The 13,683-nt window shown below is 40.2% G+C and overlaps 1 protein-coding gene across 2 annotated transcripts in view; it reads left to right on the top strand.

Moving 5' to 3' along the window:
- The window catches only part of TGFBR1 (transforming growth factor beta receptor 1), a 38,128-nt gene that overhangs the window by 19,242 nt on the left and 5,203 nt on the right, over positions 1-13,683 (top strand). For both annotated transcript variants that reach the window (XM_085306824.1, XM_085306826.1), the window contains exons 5-8: positions 3,423-3,590; positions 4,602-4,758; positions 11,675-11,799; positions 12,448-12,578. In XM_085306824.1, the coding sequence (XP_085162950.1) occupies positions 3,423-3,590; positions 4,602-4,758; positions 11,675-11,799; positions 12,448-12,578 (581 nt within the window). The remainder of the gene's footprint in view (positions 1-3,422; positions 3,591-4,601; positions 4,759-11,674; positions 11,800-12,447; positions 12,579-13,683) is intronic.

Here is a 13,683-nt window from a genome sequence, read left to right as displayed (position 1 = left end):
AAGCTGTTGTATATTGGTTTCCAAGAACATGCTTAAATTCTTTTCATGTTTTAAAACTGAAATTCCTTGAGGTTCTTGATCAGGGTGTGTATATGAACTAAATTAAGTTACCTTGTTAGTGGCAGGCTGTGCTACTGAATATAATTATTACTGAGCACGATCACTTTTTTCATTCCTGAAAATATAAGTCCTGTGACTGAAAGCCTTGTAGCAGATGCTGTTTACTATGCAGCAAAAAGTGGACTCAGGGTCACTAAAAGTCTTCTCATACTGTTTACTGAGTGATCAAATTCATAATAATGTGCCATCTGCTTAGATTCATGAAGAAACATACAAGTGTAGTTTGTTAAATGCAAGATTTAGAAAATGTAGTAGGTTCTATCTAATAGCTAGACATTGATGTATTTATTGCTACATTTCAACTTGTCTGTAACTAATAATAGTTGTGTAAGCATGGATGTAAACTGTTCTGTGTTAGTATCTGGCTGGAGGGCAGCAAATAAGATACACAGTGGAAGAAAGTATGGCTCCATTCAGGATGGGTAACAAGCTCAGCTTTGTATTTTCTTCTTTGGAACGAACATAAGAACAAACTAAATATTTAGACTTGCAGGTAATAAATTAGATAATGCAAAAAGTAGGCATGTCTATAGCAGAATACTTCCTTGTTAGGTGGATGCCTAGAGATGGGAAGAAAAAAATCTTCATACAGAGGCACTATAATCTTGATTCAAAGCAATGATAATTCCTCTCTTCAAGAAGATTGGAAATAAAAGGGAGCTCCCACAACTCTACTTTTATTCATGCACTTGATGCAGAATTCCTCAGCCATTTGGTGACCTATTAGTACCTACCAAATCYTGCATGACATTTTGAATCAAAGTTCAGCTGGTTGTGTTGGCGGGTGGCATCACTTCTGTGACAGACCAAGCCTCTAAATCTGTCCTTTCATGCTTAAGGTTGCAGACAGTTTAAGACTGTTTGTATTTCATAAAAGCGTACCTATTTCTTTAGAAACTGTGGTGTATTTAAAAGACCTGCTTAAATGTAACAAAGTCTGTTAGATGATTTAAATAGACTACTCTAGAGCGTCACTGTTTAATTCCATACTTAATGTTGTATAGTTTAGATACTTGAGGAATGATGTCTTATGTTTCTTGTCAACATGAAGTATCAAAAAAGTGTGTGTAATGTTAATGCACAGGAGATAGGATCATTTCAGGTAACAAGGTGGGATGTAAGTGGTGAAGCAGTAGAATGTAATTGGGTTAAAAAAAATGCCCTGACTTCTAAGTCATTTCATTTTGAAGTTCTACAAGCTTTTGAGCTCTTTGACTTTATGTATTTGAGGTAGTATCATATACATGCCTGTAAACACATGAATTTCTAATGGTTCTGTGAAACTGGTTCAGTGTAACTTACTGCTGTTGAAATGACTTGACTTTTCAGGGACTATAAATTTTCTTTGAAAGGTTGTATTTACTAGGATGCTGAGTTCTACCAATAAATTTACTTGGCTATTCAAAATAGTAAAATCTAGAACTGCTTTCTCTTTTAAGTAATCCTCGTTGCTTCCTCTTCTATCTTTTGAAAAACAAAGCTCAGGAATTATTTCTGTGGACATGTTTCCACTGCAGTAGCTTTCCAAGAGGCTTCAAATCAGCATTTGATTGATTGATTGCTTCTGCTTGCTCACATGAACAGCTTAAGAGTGGACCTTGCATGTGATCTGTGTTCAGGAGTGTACCAGTTAATCAGCATGCAAGTAGAAAATCAGAATTCTGTTTTCATTATTAGAATTGTTTGAATATAGACTAATTTGCCTATTCTGAAGTGCTTTTTCTTAAGGAAAAAAGGAGTCTTTGGCTTTTCTTGAAACTTTCAAGTTAAAGGGATTCTTGAAAGTTGGTTCTGAGCTTTTTGGGTGTCCTCACCCTCCCACTCCCCAGTATTTGAGCCAGGGTTTTCTGAGGGGAGTGGAAAGAAGGGAAAGGAATGTAAGAAACTCCAATCTGGAAACTTTAGAATTTTTCAGTTTGCTCACTGGTATGTATATCATAAGAATTAGCTTCTGAATTCATTGTTCTCCTTGTCCTCCGTATTTAGTTCTCAATTTATGTATTTTGATAGTCTTTAGGGACTGCTACATCATGAGAGATCTGTTTAGCTTGGGTTGAGTTCTTTCACTTGTTTTGGGGGAATAGTGGCAGAGTAGAAGCCCAGCTGGAATCTGTTATGGGATAGCTACTGTTCTAAAAAAGACAAAACACTTCCATAAAAATGGATGGGAGTGTGTGTAGGGAGAGAACATTTCTCAGGTATGCCATGAGACCTGCTTTTAAAACTACAAAATTAGAAAAATCTCTCTGGCAGGATTGTTCTGCTTCCTAGGTTAAAAAGACTACTCTTTTTCTTTATTTTAATTTCTTTAATGTAGTCTGTCTGTGGCTTAAACACTGAGTATTCTGTGTCCACTGGCTTAATTTGAACAATTTTACTCTTACATGTCATCTGTAGATCTTGATGTGCTGCAAAGGTATTATAACCTCTATTGTGAAAAATCATGCAGTAAGCTGTTTTTTCATAGCTGGTATCTTTCACTCTCTTTACCTTTCTGCCTCTTTTACCTTTCTATCTCAGCTTTGGCCAGCAACTTTGTGGTCATGAGAGGTGGAGTTTGGTTTTGCTTTTAGAGTAATGTGTCAGATCACTGCATTCAGGCTTCTACTGCAGGATAACATCCTCCAACTGCTGGCAATTTTGGAATTTGCCACTGAGGTTGAATAGATTATGGAGAGACTGCAGGAATCATGGGGCAAACCTTAAAAGGCTTTTTATTTGGAAATGAGGCATAGAGTTACGCAAAAGAAATAATTCTGAGAGCAGGAAAGAATTGGTCACTTCCCTCTTTCTCCTATTACCCTAAATAACTAGCCCAGAGAAGCAAAATTCTGCAAGTTAAGCTGTAAGATCAAATATAGTAAACTTACAAAAAACTTTAATTTCTTTAGGTAGCCAGACAGTTTTATACTAGAATGGACTAATGTTGGCAGGATTAGCTCTGCATCCTGCATTCTGCGTTGCTCCCTAGGCAGCTAAGTTAGGAGAAGGCAGGGCCTGATTAATAACACTAATAATTCACTTCTGAATAATAGTGATGTTGACTTCCTAATTTTAGTTTAGGTAGTTTTTTTTAAGCTGTTTTGCGTGGTAGGCCCAGTCCTTACAGAAGCTGTAAAATTTTATAGCAATAGAAATACAGATTTAAAGTCCTGCTGGCTGTGAGGGTGCCTGCCTAACATAATTTAGACTTCRTAAACATTGTATAAGTGTTTTGTATGATAGGGTATATGGTGGTCTTGTTTATATGGGTGTAGGTTGGGGGGTGTGTGTGTGATACTCATGCTGGTGTTATTTTGCAGACAATGGTACATGGACTCAGCTGTGGTTGGTGTCAGACTATCATGAGCATGGATCACTCTTTGATTACCTGAACAGGTATACAGTGACCGTGGAAGGAATGATAAAATTAGCTTTGTCCACTGCCAGTGGCCTTGCACACCTTCACATGGAAATTGTTGGCACACAAGGTAATCTTACAGCTGTTGCATCTGTCATCTGGATAATATTCTGTTTTAAAAAATGACACGTACATAACTGTTCCTACTATAATTCTCTTCCTAATTAGAACATGTCCAGGGTCTAGCTGCTTTGCAGGTAGCTGCTCACTTGTGTGATGAGGAGGCAGTTGAAATCAGCAAAGACACCCAAGTTAATGCTTTGAAGCTAAGTGAATTGGAAAGTGTCTGTTTCAGATAACTTTTAATTTGATATAAATAGCTTGTCTYGGTGCTAGTTTGTACTGAGAACAATATGAGAATGGTCAGTATGTCATTACCACCAGACAGGTTGCTACCCCTGTCTTTAGTTCCTTTACGTGCTGAAGTGGCTGCTCTTCTATTGCTATAGCAAAGAACATCCAGGTTTTCTTCAAGGACTTAAACTGTCTAAGCTTCCCCACTGTTAAAACATACAATGTTTCTCGTAGTGGTAGTCTTCTATAACTGACTCTTTAGTAAGACCTGCTTGGGTACTGGGCTGACTTGGGCTTTTTCTACCTTCCCTTCTGTGCTATATCCACTTGTTACCACTGAAGAATTTTTCATACGAAATGACTATTAAAAGAGACTGAGTAGTGGTGCCTATACTTCTTAAACTTGATTTGTGCTTTTTTTTTTAATCATTCTTAATGGAAGTTTGTTTCCATAGATATTGGGAATATTTTTGTAGCAAGTAGTGTGTGTGTGTGTGTATGCAATATATGCATGCACAGGGAGAAAGAAGAGCAGTGGAGAGACAGATAAATCCTTTGTTTTTTCTTTTCTGGACAGCCAGCTAGTTCGCAATGAAAAGTTTCAGGAGGTAGTCTTGATAGTACATGTGAAATGGCAGAACTAGAAGGGATATTTTAGTAACATCAATCTTCACTAGAGTTAGAATAATATTGGGTGCCTTTTCTTAGCAGTAAGGATTTCTTCCTTTTCCCCTATCTTGCCCTTTTTATTTATGTATCTATATATATATTCCCCCCCCCCCTCCAGGAAAACCCGCAATTGCCCACAGAGACTTGAAATCAAAAAACATATTGGTAAAAAAGAATGGAACATGCTGCATTGCAGATCTAGGATTGGCTGTAAGACACGATTCAGCTACAGACACCATTGATATTGCTCCAAACCACAGAGTAGGAACAAAAAGGTCAGTACTGAATTTGGGAACATATATTTATTGTCTTTAAAAGAATTGTTTAAGTGGTGAATGGCACTTCTTTTGATGCAGTTAAACTTGTTGACTGTAATTTATCATTGCTAGAGCTTCAGACACTTAACTAGAAGCTATGCTGAAGATAGGTAGGACTAATTTCCTTTAATAATCTGTGCAGCTGTATAGTGAATAGGTATCTGTGGTTCATTAACAGTGAACCACAGCAGTGGGAGTTGTCCAGTGTGGGAAAATCCTTTTGAGACCTGTAACTTTAGTGGTATGTCAAGTGATCTTACTCAGAAAACTTCTGTTACTGAAAAATGCATGGAAGCTCTATAATAACTCAGGGCCAACAAGATTAATCTGAATACACGTTAGCATTGTTGGACAAAGCTCTGTGGTGATGTTGCCCAGTCTCCAGGCCATGCATCTAAATACACTTTTTTTTTTTTTTGATTTTTAGTGAGACACTGTAGTTGCGTGTGTTACAGTTAACTAGGATGCACATAATGGCTTTTTAATAATGAAATAATGGAGCAAGGCTTTGAAACTTGTATTTGAAATTATTTTACTGACAGTTATGTTACTGAAATTACAGGGAATTACTTTGTTCTAAAGCTCTGCTGTATTGTCCTTTGCCCATTTAAATTCTATACAAATGGTCAGATGAGACTTGTTTTCTGAGTTGTCGCTAGGTTACAAAATATTGGGTATTATTCCTTCTCTAAGTCTCCAATAATCATTGGTAATGAAAACAGCAAACTACTACTTGAACCTTTGTCACTACAAATTTGGCTTTTAAGCAAGAAATAAAAGCAAGTGTCTTTGTTTTTACTACAGCTGCATGCAAAGAAAAATGATACGCAGATCAGTTGCTTTCTTCGATCCAGTCTTTGGAGGAAGTATCTGTTCAGCAGTGTCTGAATCCTCCTTGCAAGATCTTTTCTTGAACAGGCATTATTAAGCTGCCAGTTATCTACCTCGTGCTGCTTTGTAAGGGTAAAGCAGTACCAACTCTCTTGCTGCTCCATACCATGTCAATCCACTTTGAAGTCATTAGTTACTTCTACCCTCTGCAAACTGCTCATTCTCATGACTTGCTCTCCACCCCTTACTCCCTCTTGTGAATAGTTGGGTAATAACTCTGCATCTTTAGTTTCAAGATCTTCCTCCTGCCTCTCCTCACATAAGAGAAAACTTTCTATCTGTTCTGTGGCAATTTTAATTCTCTCTGATGACTACCATTGCTGGTACCTCCTCTGCATGTGGAGAAGTTTTGTAAGTTCAGGGTGACTTGTCCATGGACTTATCTTTCCAGCAACTGTCTATTGTAAAACATAAGGCCTAGGGAGTCAGCAAGACTTGTTTTCAGATGAGTGCTCTAAGCACGGAGTGTGACTGGTGATTCTTCCCTCTGGTTGAATGAATCTCTATTTCTTCTCAGAGGCTTAGCTTCACTGGGGCTGTTAATGTGTATTTTCTCAACTTGGTCTATAGTGTGAAGTAGGAACATGTGAACTTTAAACTGAGAAGGAAATAATCACTCCCTTCCTCCTCCTGAAGCAAGCAAAAAGTAGTCTAGTTCTCCTTTTCCTTTTGAGAAGTGTGGCAAAACTGTCACTTTATAGTTGAAGTGGGTAGTTTAATCAAGTAGTCAGGCTGTGAATTATACCTTAGTGTGGGTGTTTTTCTGCAGTTTATCCAAGTCTCACACAAGCAAAATATAACTCTGCTTGTGAAGTATAAGCTTGGTGAAGGGAATTATCTCACATAGTGTGTTGTATATAGGTCCTGTTCAATGACACCAAGCTCCCTGTATGTTGTACTGGAAATTTAAGCAAGAGTCATGGACTGGAAAGGCAGAGAGGGTTGGGGAAAGCCATCAGGCATCTAGTATTAGGCATGACCATACTCAACATAATTTGTAAACTCCTTTGCAGACCTCTCCTTGCATTCTTGGAGAGTAGCTGCATACCTTGTTTGTTCAGAAGCTCAAAGCCTATTGTGTTAGTATGTAGTGCAGTTCTCTCCAGAACCCAAAGCACTGTTTCTGACAAACAATGCATTTGCAATACACAGATTTCTAAGGAGATGCTTGTTTTGCTCCTTTTTGTCTAATAGATGTAAAACTTCAGCTAATCCATTAACTGCACTGGATGACCTACTTGTCTTTTGCCTCTTGGTCCAGCAATAATCTTTTTTTGAGTAATTAATCTGCATTCTGAGTTGTTATGGAAGCCAAAGCCAATATAAATGCTTATGGAGAATTACAGTAAGAAGTCAATTTGCCAAGAAATTTAATGAAGTTATTTTTTTAAGAGCATGAAGTCAGGGCCACTGCCAGGTTTAGACCTTTTATGTTCTCTGTTAAATCCCTTGTGTTTAGGATGACTTAGAAATTGAAACAAACTCCTATGCTACTTGTGTAAGTGATTCATGCTGGTAGACTTGCAGCATGGTGGGGTTTTCAGCTCTATGCCTCTTCCCCGTATGATTAAGATGGATCAAATATCCATTCTTTAGAGCAGTTGATCACTATACTGTCAAGCACAGTAAGTAGCACAAGAAGATTATCCAATATGTATGCAATATCCTTGTGCAGGGCAGGAAAGTACTAACCCACCAATCTTCTTTTTTTTTTTTTTTTTTAAATAAGAGACTTCTTGATATAGGTGGGCTAGAATGTCTTGAGCCTATCTGGTGTGGAGGATTGTGACATCTTGTTGGCTTAATTTTAAGACTCTGCATTCTATTCAGTATGTACAGTCAAAGTAAATCTTATGTATCTTTGTCCTCTGCTTATGCTGTTATCACTTACAGGGAATTTACATGCCTATAAAGAAGCTTATGAGAACTGCCTCTGGCTAGCACTTTCCCTCCCTTCCTCCTCTCCCTGCCAAAAAACTTTGGACTATTGGTTACTTTTTTTATGCTTTTGATATCCCTTGCTTCGTCCAGTGTCACTTCCATATGACACAGTACTGCTGAGAACTTTCTTGAAGTTTAAATTTCAAGATTTCTTTACGAATACTCTTAAAAGTCAGTCTTGTATTCTGCTGGCTATCAATGATGTGGAGTGGGGGGGAGGTATCCTAGGATTTTGTATTATGTTGATTGCATGAAACTCTGCATACATTTCTCCTGTGGATATTTGAGAGCCACTCATTCCACTCAGCTACGATGCATTGAGCTCTGCGTAGGAATGGAGGAGGAGGCAGTTAGGAGCTTATGGGTGAGGATCAAAGGGCAGGCTGACATAGGGGATATTGTAGTAAACACCCATAGGCCACCTGATCAGGAAGAGGAAGCTGACAAGGCCTTCTACAGACAGCTGGAAGTAGCCTCACTATAACAGACCCTGGTTCTCATGGGAGACTCCAATCACTCTGATACCTGCTGGAAGGACTACACAGCCAGGTACAAACAGTCCCAGGAGGCTCCTGCAGTGCACTGATGATAACTTCTTGACACAGGTGGTGGAGGAGCCTACGAGGAAGGGTGTCCTGCTGGACCTTGTCCTAACCAACAGAGAAGGACTGGTAGGAGATGTGAAGGTTGGGGGCAGCCTTGGCTGCAGTGATCATGAGATGGTGGAGTTCAGGACCCTGCAGGAAAGAAGCAAGGCAATAAGCAGGACTGCAACCCTGGACTTCAGCAGAGCAGACTTTGGGCTCTTCAGGGACCTACTTGGAGTAACCCATGGTTTGAGGCCCTTGAAGGAAGGGGGGTCCAAGAGAACTGGCTAGTATTGAAGCCTCACTTCCTCCAAGCTCAAGAGCGGTGCATCCATATCAGTAAGAAGCGCAGCAAAGGGGGCAGGAGACCAGCATGGGTAAAAAAGGAGCTCCTGGCCAAACTCAGACAGAAGAAGAAAGTCCACAGAATGTGGAAGAGGGGACAGACCACCTGGGAGAATTATAGGAATGCTGTCAGAGCATGTAGAGATGCGTTGAGGAAGGCTAACACTCAGTTGGAATTGAGTCTGGCAAGGGATGTTAAGGACAACAGGAAGGGCTTCTCCAAATACATCACCAGCAAGAGGAGGACCAGGGAAAATCTGGGCCCACTACTGAATGGGGTGGTGGTACTGGTGACAAGGGATGGAGAGGTGGCAGAGTTACTGAATGCCTTCTTTGCTTAAGTCTTCACCACTAAGGGTGAAGAATCCCAGAATCCCACTCAAGAATCCCAGAGCCTGGATGAAAGGAAGAAAGTCTGGAGAAGGGAGGACTTTCCTTTGGTTGAGGAGGATAGGATTAGAGACCTTCTGGGCAAGCTTGACATCCACAAATCCATGGGTCCGGATGGGATGCACCCATGGGTACTGAGGGAGCTGGCGGATGTTGTTGCCAGGCTGCTCTCCATCATCTTTGAAAGGTCTTGGAGAACAGGAGAGGTGCCTGAGGACTGGAAGAAAGCCAGTGTCACTCTCATATTCAAAAGGGCAGGAAGGAGGACCCAGGCAACTATAGGCTGGTGAGCCTCAGCTCCATCCCTGGAAAGGTGATGGAACAGCTCATCCTGGATGTCATCTCCAGGCATATGGAGGAAAAGGTGGTGATCAGGAGTAGTCAGCATGGATTCTCGAAGGGGAAATCCTGCTCAACCAATCTAGTAGCCTTCTACAATGGCATGACTGACTGGGTAGATGAGGGGAGAGCAGTGGACATTGTGTACCTTGACTTCGGCAAGGCTTTTGACACTGTCTCCCATAACATCCTCCTAGATAAGCCCAGGAAGTGTGGGTTAGATGAGCAGACAGTGAGGTGGCTTGAGATTTGACTGAAAGGCAGAGCTCAGAGGGTTGTCATCAGTGGCACAGAGTAGCTGGAGGCCTGTAGCTAGTGGAGTCCCCCAGGGCTCAGTATGGGGTCCAGTCTTGTTCAGCTTCTTCATCAATGACCTGGATGAAGGGAAAGCGTGCCTCCTCWGCAAGTTTGCTGATGATACCAAGCTGGGAGGAGTGGCTGATACACGTGAGGGCTGTGCTACYATTCAGGGAGTCCTGGACAGGCTGGAGAGCTGGGCAGAGAGGAACCTCATGAGGTTCAACAAGGGCAAGTGCAGAGTCCTGCTCCTAGGGAGAAATAAATGTATGCATCAATACAGGCTGCAGGCTGACTTCCTGGAGAGCAGCTCTGCAGAGAAGGACCTGGGAGTGCTGGTGGACAACAAGTTGAGTATGAGCCAGCAGTGCGCCCTTGTGGTCAAGAAAGCCAACGGTATCCTGGAGTGCACTGGGACGAGTGTTGCCAGCAGGTYGAGGGAGGTGATCCTGCCCCTCTRCTCAGCCCTGGTGAGGCCTCATCTCGAGTACTGCGTCCAGTTGTGGGCTGCTGGTACAAGAGAGACATGGAGCTACTGGAGAGAGTCCAGTAAAGGGTTACAAAGATGATTAGGGGACTGGAGCATCTCTTTTAGGAGGGAAGCCTGTGAGAGCTGAGCCTCTTTAGCCTGGGGAAGAGAAGACTGAGGGGGGATCTTATCAATGTGTACCTGAAGGGAGGGTGTCAAGGGGACAGGGCCAGACTCTTTCCAGTTGTCCCATGTGACAGGACAAGAGGCAATGGGCAGAAATTGAAGCACAGGAAGTTCTGCCTGAACGTGAGGGGGAATTTCTTCACTGTAAGAGTGACAGAGCACTGGAACAGGTTGCCCAGAGAGGCTGTGGAGTCTCCTCCTTTGGAAGATATTCAAGGCCCGCCTGGGTGCAGTCCTGTCTAACATGCTCTAGGTGACCCTGCTTGAGCAGGGGGGTTGGACTAGATGATCTCCAGAGGTGCCTTCCACCCTCAACCATTCTGTGATTCCAGCCCTGTGATGGTATTCTGCCTCTCAATCACCCAAAATGAGCTCCACACTAATATTTTACTTAGTGTGACTGTACCTTATGTTGTTACATTTGCAAGTGAGGTAACTGTAGTTTGGATTCTATGACCAGCTTTTAATCTCTGCTTATCATTTGAAAGGCTATCACAGATTTTTAATTGCCAGGAAGAGTAAGAAGAGTATAGCCATCTCAATCTTCAATTTTTAAGTGAGATGAATTGTCAGAATGTGCAACTCAAACATATTTATTATTCAAAGAAGGTCTTGCATGTATGAAGTGCATGTTTGTTTAATGGTGGGACTGAACTGTATTGTGAAGAATCGGTTACTTTAAGGTATGGAACCTTTATTCCCAAGGAGCCCTTAACAGTGCTGCCTTTATGTTTGTGCCCAATGAGTTCAGCCTGTCTTCTCTACTCTTGGGATTACCTCCTGTAAATCTTTTCCCTTGTGTCTCAGAAATAATTCTTCAACAAAATTTCTCCATTGTCTTTGTGCTGATCAGCTCCCACAATAAAATTATTTCTTTTTGAAGCTGCATGTTTCTAAGGCCTTGTGATGTAGTTTACTTTCTGTGTTAAGAACCACTAACTTCCTGTAAACTGCTGCTCCTTATGTGAGAATTCTGTTAGTGCTTATATAGTCTGGTACATGGAGCCTCTGTTTTTGCTGTCTGTTCTCCCCGCTCCCTTCTTTTTCATCAAAACTGAAGCCTTTTTAAGCTGTACTCTCAATTTTCTTGCTCTTAATTTGGCTCTCATTTTTCTTGACTTAGTATTTTTGAAATTGTCAAGCATATACTCTGTTGATAATCAAATGTGACTGTATTTCTTAAATAGAATTTAACAGAAATAGTTGATCTCAATTTTGATCACTGTTTCTTTTTTTTTTTCTTTTTTTGGAAATGTATAGACTAAGAGCAAAGAAGTTTTGAATGTCCTAATTTTCATAAGGTACACTGAGTCATCTCCTACATAAACATTTAAACTTGTTTTCTTGTTTTTGAGCTGAACAGTAGAACTGAACATCCTCTACTGTAAGTACATATGAAATTGAATGTTTTCTGTTTTATTGCAAACAGGTACATGGCTCCTGAAGTTCTAGATGATTCCATAAATATGAAACACTTTGAGTCATTCAAGCGAGCAGACATCTATGCAATGGGATTAGTATTTTGGGAAGTAGCTCGGCGATGTTCAATTGGTGGTATGTTGCAATCTTTACAAAACTAGACAAACTAAGGAATTTTAAGTAACCTGTAGAATCTMTCTAAGTTTTGAGCAAACTGTTTTCTCTAAAAAGAATATAAAGTGAGTGTGGCTCAGACTCTAACTGTTAATTGTCTAAATGACTGGCTCGTTGTACCTTTGTGTATATTGATAAACCATACCTACTGAAGCAAACAGGAAATAGTCTGTAGTAATTTTTCCTCTAAAACCCTTACATAAAGGAGAAAAAGGGGTGAAGTTAATGTTTGCTTATTGAGAGCAAGGAACAAAAGTCAGCTAAGCTTCAGACATAATGCGTGTAGACGATGTGCATACCTTATTTAAAATAAAACATGGTATCATAAGTAATCTGCTTCCAAAAAGCATGTCTTTAGTATATCATATGAAAGATTTGACATAGCTTCCATCTTTTCCAAATGTATTTCAAAATTTAAAATTCAAGTGTAGTTTTAACAATCCTGAAGTATGTTTAAGGCTTGTAGTGTCCCTTGTGTTTGTTTTCAGTCATTAATATAACTTTAAATGAAAACAGAAAAAGAAAATTGAGTACCAATAAACAATGAACATAAGGAAAGAATGCATAACTTCTGTTAACTAAAGTAAAACTATTTTCAACCAATTACAGGAATCCATGAAGATTACCAGTTGCCATACTATGACCTTGTCCCTTCAGATCCTTCAGTTGAGGAAATGAGAAAAGTTGTTTGTGAGCAGAAGTTAAGGCCCAATATTCCAAACAGATGGCAGAGCTGTGAGGTGAGTGTTAGCTAACCATGCTAAAGCTGTTTGAATGCCTTTTACTATTTTTTTTTTTTGACAGCTTAAAAATTTGTGTTTGTCTTAGTTCTGTTGTTGAAGGGGGAAAGTTTGCCTTGGATCTTGCTTTCATTCTTATTATTTTGGCTTTATTGCATGCTGATAGTCTTTGGTCATGTGTAAATTTTTAAAACAGCCTCATAAAAATGAGTAGCTAATCCAGTATGGAGTATTCTGTGAAGCAGTAGACAAAGTTAATATAAATTAAAGCCAGTATAGATTATATTATCCAGGAAGCATCGCTGCAAATAAATTATATAATAAGGGAGTAGTAGAAATATCTGAGATAGTCAAAAGCAATCAATAGTTCATAAACCAATTGGCACGAAYCTGGTTAAAACTAGTCTGTCTGGTTATCATTTTCAACAGACAGGACTCACTAGTTAGTGCTATGCCAACAGGGTTAAACTGTTTTGGGGGCACAACTGGCAATTTTAGCACTATTGTGTTGCCTCACATGCATGCACAAGCCCACTCAGAACTAGCTCAGGGGTCTTTGCCCTATCATTGTGTAAGTAGATGGTTTTTCATCAAAAACCAGGATGGCCTTGGTGCTTTCTCTTGATTTTTTTTTACTCTGCATTTATTTGAACACAGTTATTAGGAAGCTGAGGATTTTGTAAGCTAAAGACTTAAAACTGGATTATGTATGTAATGACAGCTGCTGATCATGCCTCTGTAGAAGCGCTTACCTGATTGTGGAGCAAGTTCCATCATGCTTACCAGCTCCCAGGAGGCAGTACGCACAGCAACAAGCTCCTGGCTTTCCAATCTATTTGTTCATATCGCTTGCTCCAGGAGTTCAGCTAGGGCTAGAACCAATGCTTTCTGGTTCAGAACATAAGAGAATAGCTGAAGTAGGCTAATGTAGGAGTATGAGAATGAGATGTGGTGTACTTTAGATGGATGAGGGAACTAGATTGTGGAATGTGTGAAATGAATACATAAGTGAAGGCCTGAAAGTTTTGGTGAGAATGCAGATGGAAGGGAAAGGCAACATGCACCCACAGGCTACAGATTAGTTTTTAAATGCTGCTATTCCAAT

The sequence above is a fragment of the Rhea americana genome, unplaced genomic scaffold (assembly GCF_003343005.1).
Source record: "Rhea americana isolate MKP2758 unplaced genomic scaffold, rheAme1 scaffold_248, whole genome shotgun sequence".
In the NCBI taxonomy this organism is placed as follows: Eukaryota; Metazoa; Chordata; class Aves; order Rheiformes; family Rheidae; genus Rhea; species Rhea americana.
The sequence above is the reverse complement of the archived record's forward strand: the minus strand, read 5'-3'. Positions and strand labels throughout refer to the sequence as shown.